Source organism: Corella eumyota, chromosome 2 (genome assembly GCF_963082875.1).
Source record: "Corella eumyota chromosome 2, kaCorEumy4.1, whole genome shotgun sequence".
NCBI lineage: Eukaryota > Metazoa > Chordata > Ascidiacea > Phlebobranchia > Corellidae > Corella > Corella eumyota.
Genome location: NC_137491.1, coordinates 474,825 through 493,248, shown reverse-complemented (window position 1 = coordinate 493,248; position 18,424 = coordinate 474,825). Strand labels below are relative to the sequence as shown.

At 29.0% G+C, this 18,424-nt stretch overlaps 4 protein-coding genes across 4 annotated transcripts; 3 read left to right on the top strand and 1 right to left on the bottom strand.

Moving 5' to 3' along the window:
• Positions 1-115: 115 nt before the first annotated feature.
• Positions 116-3,007, top strand: LOC145741790 (TM2 domain-containing protein 1-like). Its single transcript, XM_082559440.1, has 5 exons — positions 116-278; positions 1,249-1,336; positions 1,647-1,747; positions 2,186-2,285; positions 2,843-3,007. Exons 1-5 carry the CDS (start codon positions 142-144, stop codon positions 2,948-2,950), a joined length of 534 nt encoding a protein of 177 aa, XP_082415566.1. The 5' UTR covers positions 116-141; the 3' UTR covers positions 2,951-3,007.
• Positions 3,008-3,596: 589 nt separating this feature from the next.
• On the top strand, positions 3,597-8,916 carry LOC145741780 (guanylate kinase-like). Its single transcript, XM_082559431.1, has 6 exons — positions 3,597-4,125; positions 4,210-4,348; positions 4,738-4,870; positions 5,651-5,741; positions 6,298-6,383; positions 8,007-8,916. Exons 1-6 carry the CDS (start codon positions 3,999-4,001, stop codon positions 8,256-8,258), a joined length of 828 nt encoding a protein of 275 aa, XP_082415557.1. The 5' UTR covers positions 3,597-3,998; the 3' UTR covers positions 8,259-8,916.
• A 456-nt stretch (positions 8,917-9,372) lies between these two features.
• LOC145744087 (uncharacterized) lies at positions 9,373-16,646 on the bottom strand. Its single transcript, XM_082562188.1, has 11 exons — positions 16,254-16,646; positions 16,008-16,092; positions 15,760-15,845; positions 15,265-15,485; positions 12,077-12,260; positions 11,732-11,816; positions 11,488-11,573; positions 11,074-11,313; positions 10,507-10,637; positions 9,935-10,076; positions 9,373-9,575 (listed from the first exon to the last, which is right to left on the bottom strand). The coding sequence occupies exons 1-11, from the start codon at positions 16,325-16,327 to the stop codon at positions 9,527-9,529; spliced, it is 1,383 nt and encodes a 460-aa protein (XP_082418314.1). The 5' UTR covers positions 16,328-16,646; the 3' UTR covers positions 9,373-9,526.
• Positions 16,647-17,345: 699 nt separating this feature from the next.
• Positions 17,346-18,422, top strand: LOC145741792 (small integral membrane protein 14-like). The gene has a single exon (XM_082559442.1). The coding sequence runs from the start codon at positions 17,443-17,445 to the stop codon at positions 17,740-17,742; it is 300 nt and encodes a 99-aa protein (XP_082415568.1). The 5' UTR covers positions 17,346-17,442; the 3' UTR covers positions 17,743-18,422.
• Positions 18,423-18,424: the final 2 nt, after the last annotated feature.

Here is an 18,424-nt window from a genome sequence, read left to right as displayed (position 1 = left end):
AATTTAGTTTTTTATTAAACTTTAAAAAATAATTAATTTTTGGCAACACTTTTGCTTGCTCATCAAAGCGAAACTTTAAAAACATAAAAGATTTATCCTCAATTTGTTTCGCAAAGAGTTAAATTCACAAGTGCTGTAAAAATGCAATTAATAATAATATTTAGTAGTTTATTAATTATTACAAATGCAGATAGGTCACCAAAAAGTTGTAACAGTTTGCTGATTGGTCAATATGTTTGTGAGAAGCCTCCAATCGACGTTGAAACACAAGAAATACGGTAACAAATAATCGATTTGGATAGTTGATAGTTTTATAATGTTTTTAACTAAACAGCTAAATGATTAATTTGATTAAGTTTATATTTTAAGATCGATTACACATTTTGTTTATTTTTTTGCATACTGTTGTGTATTGTTAGTTTTTATATTTAAGATTGATTGGATCTCATGTAGAGGAATACCCACAAATTAAAATAGGAGTTGTGACTAAATATGACACATGTACATACATGGGAATCGAACCTGGGACCGTGTAATCAAACCAAGTGTTCTGACTAATACACTGTCAACATTTTTTTACACATAATAAAAATCTCTTTTGTTTTTGTTACATTTAGTTAAAACTAGGGATGGGCCAATCGAATCCGAGTCCGAGTACTCGGCCTGAGTATTAGGAATATTTTAATACTCGTGCTCGTCGAGCATTTTTTAGTACTCGGACGCCGAGTAATAATTTGTCATTTAAGATCGTATACGATTTACTAAACATAAATAAACACGAGGTTTGCCTTTTTCTAATAATTTATAATCTACTTTCAATTATATTACGTTATTTAAGCAAAAGTTGCGCAACTAATACACTTTTTACTACACTTTTTTTACTAAATTTTACGCATAGTAAATTTGAGACTTAAACATTTTCGTTTAGACTTAAAATGATATTGCTATCAGTGGTTAGTAGTTTTGCCAACGTTAAACCTTTTATAATTCATAAATACGTGTTTTTTGGCAAATTTTGCAGTTTTAAAATTATGCAGGAAAGATTCTCGTGAACAGTTATATACGTTTAAATGACGTCATAACCGAGTGTCGCGACAAAATACTCGGGCTCGTCGAATCCGAGTAATTTGGATTTCAGCCCATCCCTAGTTAAAACCCTTATTTTGTTTATGCTCTTTTTAATTTTTTTCCAAATTGATTTTATAAAAACCCAAATAAATAAGTAATTTTTTTTATTAAATTTAACAGAGGTTGCAGATCTCCTGGCCTTACTTTTATTGAATGTAAACCTTTAAAAGGAATCCAGTGTAATGGGCAAACTTTTAATGGATCAACAGTAAGTTTTAAACCTTTTTTTTTTAAATAATAAATTTTTTCCTAGTTATAGAAAGTGAATCCTAATTAAATGTTAATTTAAGTCACCTTTTTCCAACTAGACAAATAGTAAAATTAAGGCCGATAGTAAAATTAAGTCAATAATATTTTCAGTTTTTTTAACTGGTTGGGGGTAATTTAAATACTATTATAGCTTATTTGAAATCAAACTAAGATGAAAGTTGGACTTTTTTAAATTGGGACTTCTTGTTTAAATATGGACTTTAACCAGAGAAATACTGAAAACTTTATATGTGTTAAAACAATTAAAGGTTGGGTTTGTGAAGGAGGTTCCTTGTAGATATACAAATGGTTATTCTTACATCACAGCCCTGGCTTTGTCTTTGTTTTTAGGTTGGCTTGGTGTGGATAGGTGAGTTATATTTTTTGTATTCTGTATTTTTTATGTGCTGTATTATTTAATAAAATATTTGTATATTGATAAAATTTTTTTGAAGTTATGCTGTCTTTTTTAAAGTGGAAAGGTCGACTTCACGACCTAAACATAGAATTACATTAATTACTCGACCTAGTTTTAAGTTGACTTTGGCAGTTCGGTATATTATAGATTGTAATTGACTGATAATTAAGCTGCTAATTGGTTTGGCATTCCTGAAGTTTAGCATAGAAGCCGTGGGTATCAAACCCAGAATGTAGTAAGGCCAAGTGTTTTAACTGCTACATCATTAATATTAATTAAATTAATAATTTTAGTCCAGCTAATTAAAAGTAATTGGTAGGAAGACTACACGGGAAAACTTTTACTTTAAACATAACTAAAATTTTAAATAACTTTTGTTTTCCAACCCAGGTTTTATCTTGGATACCCGGCTGTTGGTTTGTTAAAATTTTGCACGTTTGGAATTTGTGGGTTTGGAGCTCTAGCTGATTTTTTACTGATTGCTCTTCAGGTGAGATTAAAAGGGAAACCCTTTTTATTGACTGACCTTAAATGATGGAAATATATTTTAAATTTGTGTATTCTTGATATGAGAAGACCAGTTTAAATAGCTTAAAAAATCACATTGGTTATTCAGAGTCTGTTTTAGTTATTTTTTGATCTTTTTTTAAGTTGCCTTTCGCCATTGATGTCCTAATCAAGAACCTAATCATTTTTTAGATCCCTTTTTTATAAAATTTTTGATTAGTTGTTAATTAAGGTTTTTTATTTTTTTTAATTGCTTCTAATATATTATTGGACTTTCTCAGTATAAAAAAGTCGAATTTACAACCTAAACATAAAGTAACAACTGTTACCCTAACCCAGTCTCAAGTTGGGATTAAACCCACGACCTCATGTGGTGTAGCAAGTGTTTTAAAACCACCACACCACGCAGTTGGTTATTATCATCTAATCTTAAATGTTAGAATGGGGCAGTAACAGGAATCAAACCCAGAACATTACGAACTAAATTCTAAAGACCATACAACAGCGAGGTTATTTAAATAATTTTTTTCCTTTTTGAAGGTTGTGCTGCCCTCCGATGGATCTAATTATGTGATCGAACGATTTGGTCCGAGATTGATTCAACTTTTTATCAACAACGAAACTTATTACAAACCCCAACCTGATTAGAATTTAAATTTTTATCCTTGCACTTATGTTAATAAATTATTATTTTTATTCTCTTGACTTTATCTTTTTTACTGCTTGTTAACATATCGGGTTGGTGGTAGTTCCATATATGTGGGTTTGATCCCCACTTCATTTTATGTCCCAGTGCAATAAACCAGGTTGAAACAAAACTACACCAATCAGCAGATTAATTACTGGGCAATTACAACCAATAATATTCCAAACAGCCAAAGTCAACTCGAGACTGGGTTAGGGTAACTGATGTAACTCCTTTGTTGAGGCTATGAAGTTAACCGATCCATATCAAGGATAAATAAATATAAAAATATATGTTTTTAAATATAATTAATTCACTTGATTATTAGGTTTTGTTTGCTTGCACCTTTAAATAAGTTTATAGGTGATAAAAATTAAGCGAATATTAAAATTAATGTAGTCGTTACAAGTTCTACTCGTGGCATATAAATAAAGGGTCACAGCTTCTATTTTAGTGTTGTGGTATTTTTGTGACGTCATTCGTATAGGTAATAAAATATTCATTTTAAATGCAACGTCATATTAATTACAAAGCCGCCATGGTAGCAGAATCAAGTGGTTGTTATACTTTAAAATCAATATTATTTAAATGTTTGTTAACAAATAAACAGGAGGTTTGGAAAATTAGAATTTCTCCTTATTTCAATTTTGTCACTTCGCGTTTTTCTCATTATTAGTAGTGCAAGAATTTGAATATAAAACAACGTGGCAAAAACTTAATTAATTAATTAATTAAAACAATCGATTGTATAGCAGGTTAAATTACTGTCCGTATTAAGAAATAGTTAAAGTAGCAAAATAAATATAAAAAAAAACGGTTTTTAAAAATAAAAAAGGTTTTGAAAATTCAATTATAAAATAAAGTTGTCATTAATAAATTTTTTAATAAAATTGATGATGGTGTTATAAACGGTCAGTTAGTTGAATAAAAATTAACCTTCTGGTTTTTGGTCTTTAAAGTTGATTGACTTAAATATAGAATAATCAATTTAAATTTTTTTTTCAGATATTAATGTCTAAATTCGTTAAAATGGCAATCCGACCAATAGTATTTAGTGGGCCTAGTGGGAGTGGTAAAAGCACTTTGTTAAATTTACTTTTCAAGGATTTCCCCGATACATTTGGCTTCAGCGTTTCACGTAAGAGAAGTTTTTTTTTTTTTTTCTTATAAACATTAAAAATTTAGTTTTTTTAACTTATTTGAGGATAAACTTATATTTTAGATACTACGAGGAAACCACGACCGGGTGAAGTTGATGGGAAACATTATCACTTTACAAGTACAGAGGTCATGCAAAGTCAAATCAAAGAAGGTCGTTTTATCGAGCATGCCCAGTTCTCCGGGAACATGTACGGCACAAGGTCAGGACAGTTTTTTATAAACTTAATTTGGGAAACTATGAACATTTGACTAAAAACCATATTCACTTTTTATTGACAATCAGTTATTTTCTATTATTCTTCTTTTCTATTATTTTTCCCAAATTTTTTTAGAAAAATACACTTCTGATAAAATATCGATAAAATTTTAGAATATCAGTGAAAACTTTATACTTATAACAAATCCACATACCTAACCCCTAAGTTTTAATTTTTGACCTTATTAATTAAATAAAAAAGTAGATTTAACCAAGTTATTATCTTATGCCGAACATTTATTTATCATTGAGTGTACATTGGATAGATTATAAACTAACTTAATCAGTTTTGTATTTAACAAATTATTAAACAAAAATTAAACACTTTTTTAGTAAATCGTCGGTACAAGACGTGTTAAAATCAAATCGAATCTGCTTGCTTGATATTGATGAACAAGGAGTTAAAAGTATGAAGAAAACTGACTTCGATCCTCTCTATATTTTCATTTCTCCACCTTCATTGGAGGTGGGTTTAACTGTTAAAGTATTATTCGTAATAATTGTGCCATATCGTGTTTTTTAAAACATAAAACTAGTTTTTGGTATGGTGTTAGTGTTAAAATCCATAAATTTCATTATTTTTTGTCAATTTTTAATTTAAACTATCAACTTATTTAACTGATTAATATAAGCTATTTATACTTTAAAAATCATTTTAAGCGTACTTGAGGTTAAATTTTTTTGTTTAGCTTGGTTTTAGATAACGTGAGAAAATTTGGTTTTAAAATTGTCATATCAGGATATTAATATTTTTATGACATCCTTTTACAATATTAAAATGTTTTAAAACAACGTTTTATTCTTCGGTCCTAAATTTAAATATTTGTTTTATTTAAGCTACTTTTGGAGTAATTTAGTAGATTTAAAAGCTTACTTACAATTACTAAAACTTTTTATTAAACAGGAAATTACTGCTGCTTAGTAGTGTAAGGCTTTTAGGGTTTAAGTTTGTGGTATTATGTAAATTAAAATCAAGCCACTTTTATATATATAATAGAGCTTGGTGGACTGTATATAATATATATAAAAGTTTAATTTATATATATATATACTTACGAAATAAATAAAACTCCTGTTTGTGGTGCACGAGAAAATAATCGCAAGCAAATATTAGTTAAAAATTGCAACCATTTAACGATCATAAACTGCCAACTGTAGGGTGGCTATTGACTAGTTATTTTTCAATAAATGTTGATAAAAGTGCTTTATAAAACAAACTGTAATATTTATGATTTTTTGGTTTCAGTCACTGCAGAATCGACTTCAGAGCAGAGGAACTGAGACTCAGGAGAGCATCGAGAAGAGAATGAATACTGCAGCATCCGCTCTCGAATATAGTGAGTCCTGGTATTAAAATGTTTTTAAAAAAAAAATCGGTTTTTAAATCGAAAAAAAGTCAATGAACTACATAAAACTCTGATATTTAAAAAAAATTTTGGTACTTACGTACTTAGACTAACGAAACTACAATGTAACGAAAGTTAATAGGTCCGCTTATGATTTTCAAAGTTAACCTAACAGTAAAATTTGAACAAAAAAGTCAACTTCGTTAATCAACTATTAACACATTAACGATTTGGTGTCCACCTTTGTTAAAGGGTAAATAAAGACAATACAAGTAGGCTATAGCAACTCATTCAAAATAAGGTTATTTTTAACTTTATTATCGGAACAAAAGTCATGGGTTTATGGTGATTCATAACATGCCTTATATTGTTACAATCTCTGTGTATTTACCCATCCTATGCCATAGTCATGGTATTAAGTTACAACTATACAATATGGTAATTTTTTCTGAATACATCGCTGTTATGACAATATTTTTTGGAGTTTTTTTGTTAAGTTACAATTGATATTATGACATCATAAAGTTTAACAATGTAAATGTTTCAGGTAACAATAGTGGGGTGTATGACATCATAATTATTAATGATATTCTAGAAAAAGCTTACCAAGAATTAAAAGAATTTATTATAAAGGTAATGATTTAATTTTTATTAAAATATTATTTTTAATATGTTTTTTATTCATTTTAAATTATATTTTAGTTTTTTTTATTGTTTTTATTTTATTCATTTTATTGATTTTGGATTAAGTGATTATTATTCATATTTTTTCTAATTACTTCTTATTCGTTAGTTGATTAGATCAAAAGCAATGTTTAAAAGTTTTTATTTTTAAATAAAAAATTTGTGATTATTTAAAATGTTTTTTTAGTTGTGACTTTTTAAATTTTTTTTTGTTTTTATTTTAATTAGAAACATTGTTTAATTGGTGTAACTTAAAACAAGATAATTTTAAAAGGTTTTCTCTTTAAATAAAAATGTCTAATTCTTGAGTTTTAGATTTTTATTGAGCTGTTATGTTGTTAGTTGTTAAACTGGTTTGTCTGGAAACTAGAATGTTCTAAATAATCAATACAATATAATTATCCTATTGTTATATCCATTGTTTTAAACAATGCATTTGTAATTTTAATTGTTTTTTAATAATCACACTGTAAAACAGAAAAGGCAATGTTTTTTTAAATTCTTTTTTTGAATAATTTGTTTAATTATTTCACTTAGTTTCTAGTTATTTAAAATTTAAATGTTTGGTGTTTTAAATATAGAAACAATTTTTTTTATTTTTTTGCACATTGATAAAAGTAAATAATAAATACGATATACAATTAATATTACAACAATGTGACGGGAAAAAATGACAAAATCAATTTAATGATTTAAAACATGCCAAAAGTATTAATGTTTACATAAAGATTTTAAGTATGTTATGGCATGGTCACCAAACCCAATATTGGGTTTATTTTTTTAGTTTTTTTTATACATGTTTTTAGAAATTAAACAACCATTAGATGTTTTAAACAATTATTTTTTTTATTTTTCGATTATTTTATGACATATTTATTTTGTAACTATTTTTAATGGGTGCCTAAAACTATAAATTTTACGGAAAATGTAAATTGGTGTTTTTGTTAAGCAAAATACTTTATTAAATTAATTTTAAACAATGATAATTGTGTTTTAATTGTTTGGAATAAAGGAAAGATTATTCATTCGATTATTTCCTTTGTCAGGGTTTCCGTTTTATTCATGCTACAGTGTTGCCATTTAATTTTCATCATTTCAAAAAATTTAATAAAAAAATTTGAAAATAATTTTTTTCGTGATAGGGTTTGTGCTGAAATCTGCGCCGGAGACTAATTTACTCGGAACGTGCAATAATCAGTGACCTGTGACCAACTTTTATTTGAACAATTTTGTGCTAATTCTTATTTGAAACACTGTAGCATATCTGTAAATAATACAATTTTGTAATTGTTGTGTTATTGTGATGTCATAATAAAAGGAGAATTATTGATTGTTTTGTCACATTCAGAATTGGATCAATATAATCTGGGATAATCTATAGAGGAAATGAGTTTGTGATGTCATAGTTATATTTGTTTGTCATAGTAAAATAAGTTTTCATGGTTTGTCATAATGTTCATTGATGATGTCATAATAAAGAATAATCATTTTACAAAAATTTGCATTTTTTTGTGTCATAATAATCATTGTTCTCATTGTTGTTTGTGATGTCATAATGTTGTTTTATTTTAGCACAATCCCCACATCTCACCCCCTCTCCACATTCCCTCTGACAACGGGGATTTCCCTTCCAGCCCTGCCAAGTTTAAACCCACCGAGGTTGATGCCCCAGCTGTGATTGACCTTAGTGATGTCACAATGGGGAACAATGGGGGGTTGGTAGTCACCGATCGCTCGTCGGCAGTCGTATCCATGGAAGATGACACGAACAACAACAACAATGCTTTTTGTGGGAATCGAACAAACTGGTGCATTGTTCTTTAACAATGACATTGTTTTAAACAATGAGAATATAATCGTGGCAATTTAAATCATCAATTTATAACTTTTTTCTAACAATTAGCATTGTTCGATGATAATGGATCTTTAACAATGGAAGGGATTGTTATTCTGTGATATTTTAGCAATTAACATTGTGATATATGAAGTCTTTGTTTTAGTTGAATTTGCATTGTTTTTATTTACATTCCCATTGTTTACATTGTTATATGACAAGTGACATTGTTATTGAAACAATTAATCTTGAAATTTTGTTCTAAATAGTTTATTTTAGCTCCAAGATTCTTTTGGATGTTACTGATTTTTAACGTAAATTTTATTTTAACATTTTCTTAAAATTTTAACTTTGTTTATTGGGTAGCTCGGCAGTTCTAGTTATAAGCAGATTAATTTTAATGCAGTTTTATATTGTGATGTCATAATTATAGTTTCAAAAGTTTGTACCGGTACGTTTGTTGCACTTTTTGTGTTTTTAAATTTTTACGTGTTTGCGCAAATTTAAAAAATTTGTTTATTTTTAACACATTTTCTGAATATTTTGCAGAATTAATTTCCTATGTCAATGTTTGCTGAAGGTTTTGTTTTTGAAGCCATTTTATATTCTGGGTGCAATTTTGTTAGAACTAAAAAGTAAATATTGTGATATTTATGTTTTTGTAACTTAGAAGACTTATTTACATTTTTAGCAAGGGCACTTTGATAATATTGTGTTAGTATTGATTTAAATTAATTTTACTTTAGAGCACGACTTTATCTTAGCACTACTTTCAAATTTTAAGTTAAATTACTTAAATATTCTTCCGTGTTTTAAATTTTAAAGAGTTAACTTCTAAAACTTGATTAAATGTCATGTAGAAGCATATAGTAACGAAAATACACAGCTGTTAGGGTTAGAGTGCTATTATAAACCCCCAACCTTAGCCCGATTACTAAAAAGTTAGGTAAAGAATTACTGACAATATTTTGACGTTCATATTCAGTTACAACCCCTATTTTACTTGGTATCATATGCTTCTACACCAGATTAAAATGATTGAAAATTTCGTTGCTAAAATATTTAAAAATTTCGTTGCTAAAATATTTAAAAAAAAACACAAACTCAAAAAGTAAATAATTTATTTCAGGAAAATTTTTACAAAGAGCAGCAAACTTTTAAAATAATGTTGCCAATTTTTAACTTTATGTAATAACATTGGTTCGGTGTGAAATGTTTTGGAAACACTGCATTTTGGTGAAGTTTTGAACCAAGCATCTCAGGTTCGAACACCGTTGGTGGCAAGTTTGGAAGGAACATTCGAGAATCTACGCAAGTAATTTGAATTTTGTGAAAAAAAATGTTTTTAATTTAGTTAAAACCTTGTGTAAAGGTATAGGGTTAACATTCAATTTTCTTTGCTGGTCAATAACATGAGGTCCTGGGTTTGATCCTCAGTCACCTCATGCTGTAGCGCCCTTAAGTAAGGAGCTATAAATGTTACGAACTCGTGCTAAGCCAGCATATAATCAGCAGCATAATTATCGATTAATTATAATATATAATATCCCAAACTGCCAAAGGCAACTCGAGACTGGGTCAGAGTAACTGATGTTACTCAATGTTTAAGTCGAGCATTCGACCTTCCCCATCGAGGATAAAGATATAAACATAAAGATCTTCTTACTTTTTCATTTTAAAAGGTTCTTTTTTGACTTCGGTTTTCACCAAACTTCGTTGAGGAAAAGCAATCGGCCGAAGTTTCTTCTTGGGGAGTTCCCTCTTTGCGATACTTTCTTGGTATTCAGTTAAATTGTGTGTTAAATTTCCTGGAAAAAATTAACAAATATAAAGGTTAGTTTTTTTTTAATTAACAAATATAAAGGTTTTCATGCTGTAGTGTCCTTGAGCCAACACTTAATCAGCAGCTTAATTATCAGGCAATTATAATTTATAATATCCCAAACTGCCACAGGCAACCCGAGACTGGGTCGGAGTTACTGTTGTTACTCTGTGTTTCGGTTGCGCATTCAACCTTTCCATATAAAGGTTATATAAAATTTAAAATATTGATATATAAAAGTTAAAAATATTGAAGATATATAAAAATTAAAAGATTGTGAAAAAATAGTAAAATTTTATGCAAAAATTGGGCAAAAAAAAAAAAATTCAAAAAATATATTTTGAGGCCAGTTTTGCAGTGTATAGTATGAAGTTAAACTTGTGGAATTAAAATAAATATTAGAAGTTTTTTGCTACCTTTGATCTTATTCTCCTCAACCCACTTCTTCATTGACTTCTTTTGTTCCTGGGATCGATATTTTAACCAATCTCCTCCATACTCTCCTCCTATCAACTTCCCAAACTCTACATCTCTACGAGGTGCAGCCCTGTGTAATGGAAGTTTATTTATTTAGTTCTAGAATATTCAAAAAATCTTACAAAACCAACCATTAGAAGGTAAACCACTTTACATCACTTAAAAATGTTGATTTTTAATAACTACCACTTGTTTTAACTTAAATTTTTATCACCAGTTTATAGCCCATCCTATGCACCGCATTTTAATGGTCATAATATGGTCGCAACTCTCAACTAATATTTACCTGCAATAATTTACCTACACACCACAAACAGCAGTTTTTTTAATTATGCATATTGATATTGTCCATCAAGCTTATCGGACTACAAGTCGAAAGGTTTCAGGGTTCCAGCCGCACCAATGCCACACTATTCGCCCTCGAGCCTGGTGTTCATGGAAAGCTCAAACAAGATACCAAAAAACTATTCCTTTAAGGGGATAACAAAAACTTATCCTCAACTTACTTTTTCTTAATCTCAGGCAACACTTTGACTTCGACCGCTTCCCCATCTTTCCCTTTCTTCCAAACTGATTGATTCTCTGTGTGAAACGGAGTTCCTCTCTGTCCGTACTTCTCCTGGATGTTGCGACCTTCTCGTCGAGCTTCACCGAGCTCATACTTGATTGGTTCAGGTTCTGGTGTGACATCATAATAGGCCTCGTGGACCATGTAGTCAGGTGGGTTCCATCGTCGCTCGGCTAATCTGTTAATCAACAAAGATTTGTTGAATTTTATTTGTTGATCAACAAATTTGGGTGAATATAATATGTTGATCAACAAATTTTGGTAAATTTAATATGTTGATCAACAAATTTTGGTGAATTTAATATGTTGATCAACAAAGATCTGTTGAATTTAACAATTTGTTGATCCTTACATTCTTTTTTCTTCATCTTCTGACATCGGACCATGATCAAACCAATCAACTCTTGGATAAGCTTTTGGTTCTTGGTTTAGTTTTGACTACAAAATAAAAAGGAATTAATTTTGTCATTAAAGTTTTGTACAGAGCATATGACTTCTACAACTAAATCTTGGACATATTTTAAAAGTATTCATTTAACTTCTTTTTGCAGATTTAAAATAAGTTTTGTTATCACTCGAAATCCTGATGATCTTACCTTAGGTTTAAATGAAAGAAGATCTTTCCTTCCTCCTTGTTTAGCAAGAGTTATATATTTTGAATCCACTCCTAAACCTCGTTTACTGCAAATTAGAATTTAAATAAAAAAAAATTTAAAACTGGGTTGGAGTAACTGATGTTACTTTATGTTAAGGTCGTGTAATCAACCTTCCCACATCGAGGATAAAGATAAATATATAAAAAACAAAATCATAGATTTTGGTATTTCTGGTGGTCAAATTTTGGCAATAAATACATTGATTTGCAAAAAAAAAGCTTTACACAAAAAAGGCAATACACAAATATAAAAGTGCATACTTTTTGTTTTAATAAAAGTACTTACTTTGTTCCTGTCTCTCTTCTCATTGCTTCCAGATCCATCTCATCCAGAACAGAAAGTCCTGGGATCTGAGATGCAGGAGGCACTGGCTGTTTCGAGGACTTCACGTTGGATGAGGGAGCGTGGTAATACCATTCTTGTCCTCCACCTTTAGCTCTCATTGTGGTGAAAATTAGATTTTTTTTAACTACTTATATTCTGATTTCTAGTCTGCAAAAATGAAGGGGTATACACTGCATTTAGTTTGTATAATACTGCAGAACTTAAATTCTTTAGGGCAAAACTATTTTGCCAGAGAAGTTTTCAGCATTACTTTTTAATATGTTAACTGATTAAAATCTCTTTTATTTTAGTAAAATGATCGCATTTTAGGCCAGTAAATTAAGCTTGATATATCTGCCAAAGATTTACCTACTTAATAATTTTATTTCTTATTTCGGTTTTTCGAGTATTAATGAAGGTGAATACAATAAAAGAAAAAATGACAAAGTCAATTTATTGATTTAAAACTTGCCATAAGTATTAAAGTTTACATAAAGATTTTAAGTATGTTATGGCATGGTCACCAAACCCAATTACACTAAAGTTAACAAGAGAGTTAGTGCGAGCAGGCGGGAATATATATTAAAGTTAAGTTTACAGACAGTGCGAATACTGAGATATGGACATTTTAGTGTCTTGTTCTTTACGTTGACATGCTTTTATTTCTTGCGTTTAGACAAAAAATTTGAAAGCTATTTTTATATATTTCCCGTTTTAAAAGACACTTTATGTTTTTTTTTAACAACTCTACTTTATTTAACAGAATAAATATAAATTATTGTTTTTTTGCAAATATCTAAACACTACTGGTGTATTTTTGCAAAACACTTCGTAAAAGTTTGATCAAAATTTTTATTTACTTTTTATATTCGCTTATGTGTTGCTATGGTTATGAAAAATCATTAAACCAAATAATATATTTATCCTCGTTTAAAGCTGTTTATTATTTACAGATTACATATTAAAAATTCATTACTAATTATATACTTTAACACAAATAGCAGAAAATAACATGTATTGTAAAAATTTTACCAAAAAATTAACAGAACAACATATAAATCGTATGAAATCAACAAGTACTATAAAACTCAAATAATAACGCAACATTTAATAACTAAATTTAACTCTTTTCTTATTCAATCAAGTTTTCATAATTCGTTTCCTCAGTCATGTCCTCCTAAAAACACAAAACAATAATTTTAAAAACTAGAACAAATAATAATTTAAACTAACCGAGCAAACAAACTGCTTGGTTTGGTGACCATGCCATAACATACTTAAAATCTTTGTGTAAACATTAATACTTTTGGCATGTTTTAAATCTTTTAATTGATTTTGTCATTTTTCCCGTCGCATTGTTGTAATATTAATTGTATATTGTATTTATTATTTACTTTTATCAATGTGCAAAAAACCAAGATAAAAAAATAAAAAAATATTTTTCCAAAAACAAAAGCTTTTTAAGACTTTACCGCGTTTTTTTTCTAATTTATAACGTCACTGGGATATTTATCTATTATTTATGACGTCACTGGGATATTAAATTATAATTTATGACGTCACTTACCACCAATTTTTTTTCGATTTTTCTTAAAATTTGAGCAAACTTTGAACCCGATCTTTTACCCCCTGGTGACAAATGAACCGACCAATGCTGACGTTTCTGACCTGTGACGTCATCATCATTTAACAACAAGTTCATGACGTCATTATAAACCTGGTCTGTGACGTCATCATCGTTCCAGCTGTTACGTTTACCTCCGGGCGACAAACTTACCGACCAATGTTGTCGTTTTGGTTCGGTGACGTCATTTATTTTATGACGTGGTCCTTGGATGACGTCATTAAACCACATTGGACTTTTAATAACGTCATAGGTTTTTGAATGACGTTTCCCACCTGGACCCGTCCCGACCGACCAGTGTTGTCTTCGCCATCTTCTATTGTTCTTTGTTGTGACGTCACAATAAACGTAAGCGACAAACAAAAACAAAACAAAAATTAAATTTCTCATTTTTATTCTTAAAACTTATCTAAAATAAAAATCTTTTTTTACAATCTTCACTTTGTATATAATTAATTATTTCTTCCTTAATTAGGTTTAATTAATTTATTTTTTCTTTCTTCAATTTTTTTCTTATTAGAACCATCTTCTCTGCCAATCTTTAAAACTAAAACTGAAATTTTTAGAATTATTTGGCTTCCTATCCCACTGTTTTATTGTTATTTATGACGTCACAACCACTGTGATTGTCTAATTGCTTTCTATCTATTATTTAATTAAGCGTAACAATAATCTCTTAATTACGTCACAGTCAACCCATGAAAACAATTATTTTGTCACAAATATATAAAATTCTAGTTTTTAGCAAAATTTTTTGGATACATTTTTTTCTTTTATAACATTGATTATATTCTAGAAATAAATTCAATATTTATTCAATGCAACCACTCGGGTGTTATGACGTCATAGTATTATTATCTTATGACAATCAATGATTCGAAATATCAATTTTCACCTCTGGGGAATAAAAATGATCAAAATTTTAATTTCTTTTATGACGTCATATTTGTAAAATTAAATATTAACGCCTTGATATTGTGACGTCACGAAAGGAGTAATTGTGAACAAGTCCGAACTCGCGATGTATCAAGTTTTTACATCTGGAACTCTTCAATATCGTTGCCTGGCAACCTTTGTTCGATCACAATGCTCAAGTGTGTGCAAACATGACGTCATAATACCCACATGGTACCGAGCTGTGTTATTATTGGATTGTTCTATAAATAATGACGTCACAATAGTGGATATAGGTAACTTTTATTTTCACCAGCTTTTATGGCTCAGTGTTTCCAACAGGAATGTTAAAAACAGGGTTTCCATTTTTTTACAAAAAATTCATAAAAAACAATGTTGCCAAATGGGAATGTTAAAAAATAAAACCGCATAAAGATTTTAAAACCACTTTAAGATATGAACAGTGATGCTAAAAACAAATTTACAACATCTTTGCCAAAAACAATAAAACAAAAAGAGCGCTGAAATTATAAAACAGTGCTGCCGACAAAGTGTTAAAATAGTTCAAATAAAAACAAGTTTTGCCGACCAATAGTCCAGTGTTGCCGTGCTTATTTATGACGTCGACTACGAAGTGGCGCCTCATCTTTCCTCTCCCAACACGAGAGATTGTCCGACTGATACGGAACGGATCTGTTGTTGTATTTCGCCTGGATCGCCATTCTTTCCTCACTTGCTGTCATCTGCTTATTGGTCGCTGTAGTCTCCATTGTAGCCGCATTGTTGTTCGCGCTCTTATTGGACGCTTCATGGGTCATGTAATCGGGGGCCTTCCATTTACGCTCAGCCAATCTGAGGATAAATTTAAATTAAATCTGAGAGTTTATAAAAGTAGAAAAAAACTTCATTTTCTTTTTGAATTGTTTTTGTGGTTGTACAAAAAAGTTTGGCGAATGCAAATATTAAAACTTGTAACATTGTTTGATTTATAGGGAGTGAAAAATGTGGTATTAATAATTTATAAGTCTGTAAACAAAGTGCTTGTGTCGTTTTCCATACAACTGGTGGATTGGTGATTACATTATGGATTTATCTACAGTATGGATTTATCCAACATTTTTTTTACATTTTTTGTTGTTCTCCGTCCTCCATTGTTCTGTGACCGAACCATTCTGATTTCTTATACTCAGTAGGAGCTTCATTTGACTCTGGCTGTTGTAAATAAAACAAGGTTATATTATACAAAAAATTCAAGGGAAAATAATTTTTAAGGGAAACTGGTTACATTTATCTATTTCAACTTTAGATTTTTTTTAAATAATAAACTACTGTTTAAATTACTTAACCAACATTAGTATATAACTTAAATTTTACCTCAGGAGCTAATAAATCTTTTGCCCCTCCCTGTTTTGCCAACTTGATATAATCTGAATCACTTTCTTTAATCCAAACTTTTTGCCTAAAAACATAAAAATTTTAAGAAAAATAAAATCATCAACAGATTTTTACATCCCTCTATTATCTGTTGATATTACAATCTTGGCCTTGTAATTTATTAATTAATTATAAGATATATTTATGATATTTTATATTGGTTTTAACAAAATTATCCTAATTTACTTGGAATCTTCTGGTGCAAGATTTGAAAGACCAGGAATTTGTGAAGTCACGTGGTAATCGCCAGTTGCAGCCATTTTATTTAAAATTTACGCGAGTTTTTAGAAAAATCGTAATAAATTTTCTTGAACTAAAAAAAAAAGTTAATTATAACTTACATGACCTACCTTGAAGTTTTTTTTCTTTACATTAAATGTAAGCTTGCAAAATCGCAATTTCGCTTTAAAACAAATATGCCAACCGTCTAAATAAACACGTTTCGTCGTTTTAGATTTTTAAGATTGCCGCCAGTGTTAATTTGTGGACAAATACAATAAAATAATGCTAATAACATGCCCCATTACCTTTATACTAGGTTTTATTTATTAGGATTATCTCAACGGACTTGATAAACATTTTTTAATTTTGTAATAACCGCAAAATAGAAAAACCAACGAGTTTATTTTTTTGTTATTTTTAAATTCAAGCTGTCGTCAGGAAACGTTATTTTGATAACGATTCAAACCAATTAGTTTGCTTATGTTTTGAATCATGAAAATAAAAATAATAAATTACTGGCATTCAGAAGCAATTTAATTAGTTTATCATTAATTTTTATTTATGTTTTGCATTAATTTGTTTTTAAAATGGTAAAATAGGCATATATAATAAATTTTAGTTTAAAAAATACGTAATAGCTATAACTTATTGATATTAAAAATTTTAATTGGATAAATGTGTATTCTGTTAATTAATAACAATAGAAACTGATAGAATTGGGAATTTTTAATTAAAAACGTTTTTATAAGTCTACGTTGCATTGTGGTTTTTGTGGTTTAGCTTTTTTCACATTCCAGTAACAACTTTTGTTTTAAATATTTTTGTTTATTATTCTGTAGTTTCGGGAAATTTTTTTCCGATGTTTTTAAAATCGAAAACAACAAACTATAAACAAACACGTGGCTATTAAGTAGAACAAGTTAACATTTCTTTAATACTAGATCACAAAGAAAACTAAAAATAAATTATTTATTGAAAGAGTTTGATAATTATATAGTAAAACAGAATCGAATTATAGCAGAAAAAAAGCATAAAAACTATTTATTTTACAGTTTAATTTAGGTCTATGTTTGTGTTGTAAAATTAATTAAAAAATTGTTAATTACTAAAAACTATAGCTTCATATTTTATGTAAGAATATAGTTCTTTAAAAATGGCGGATGAATACGACCCATGCGAGTGTGTTTGCTCCACCCAGTGGGCAATGAAACGACTTCTTTCGATCCTTCGAACATCTCAACAGCAATGCACCGACAACGAGTGTTTTCCGGATGCACCACTACAGGGCGCTCCTGAGCAGGATTGGACGACTATGATGTTGCTAACCATGTGGGTGATGGTTGCCATGGCACTGTTCATGAACCGACCCAAATCTTTAAGGGGGGTTCAAGGAAAAGCTGGAGATGGAGGCAACACTGATAATAACCCCCCTGACACCCCTCCAGTCCAATAAATTAAACACTTCCTGAAAAATTAAATAGAAAATAACGGCTTTGTAGAAACAATTTAGCAAAAATAAAAAATTTGAAATTTTGATCAAAAATGTTTTGTTTTTTCTTTAAAAAATTTCATTTTTTTGAATGTTTATGGAATGTATGGCATATGCATATTATAAAATATATATTTATGCCTTATTAATGCATATATTATTGGTTTAAAAATCACAATTCACCCAAAAAAACTTTATTTTTGTAAATAACTAAAATGTGACTTTTAAGGATTATGTTCTGGGGTGGTGTTAAAGTTGTAAATATTCTGGTATTGGGAATTCTATTAATAATTATTTTTAAATGCATCCTAAATATTCAAGTACATATATTATATAATTTAAGTAATTAGCTAATTAGTAAAGATCAAATTAATTTTATTGTTCTTTTTCTTTCTTTTGGTGCAATATATTTTTTAACTTAAAACTATTTAAAACTTTGTAAAAATATATTTGGCCAAACTACATATATTTTAAAAAATAGTCTTTAAAAAACTTTTATGTTTAAGTCTAAATTTGATCTGTAAGCCATTTCTTGAACAACTGAATTTCATTTCCATGTTTTTTTCTGATATTTGTTGTATCTTTTAACAAATAGGCACTTATACTTAACAACATATTATTAACTGAAGCTTTGTATATATATTAG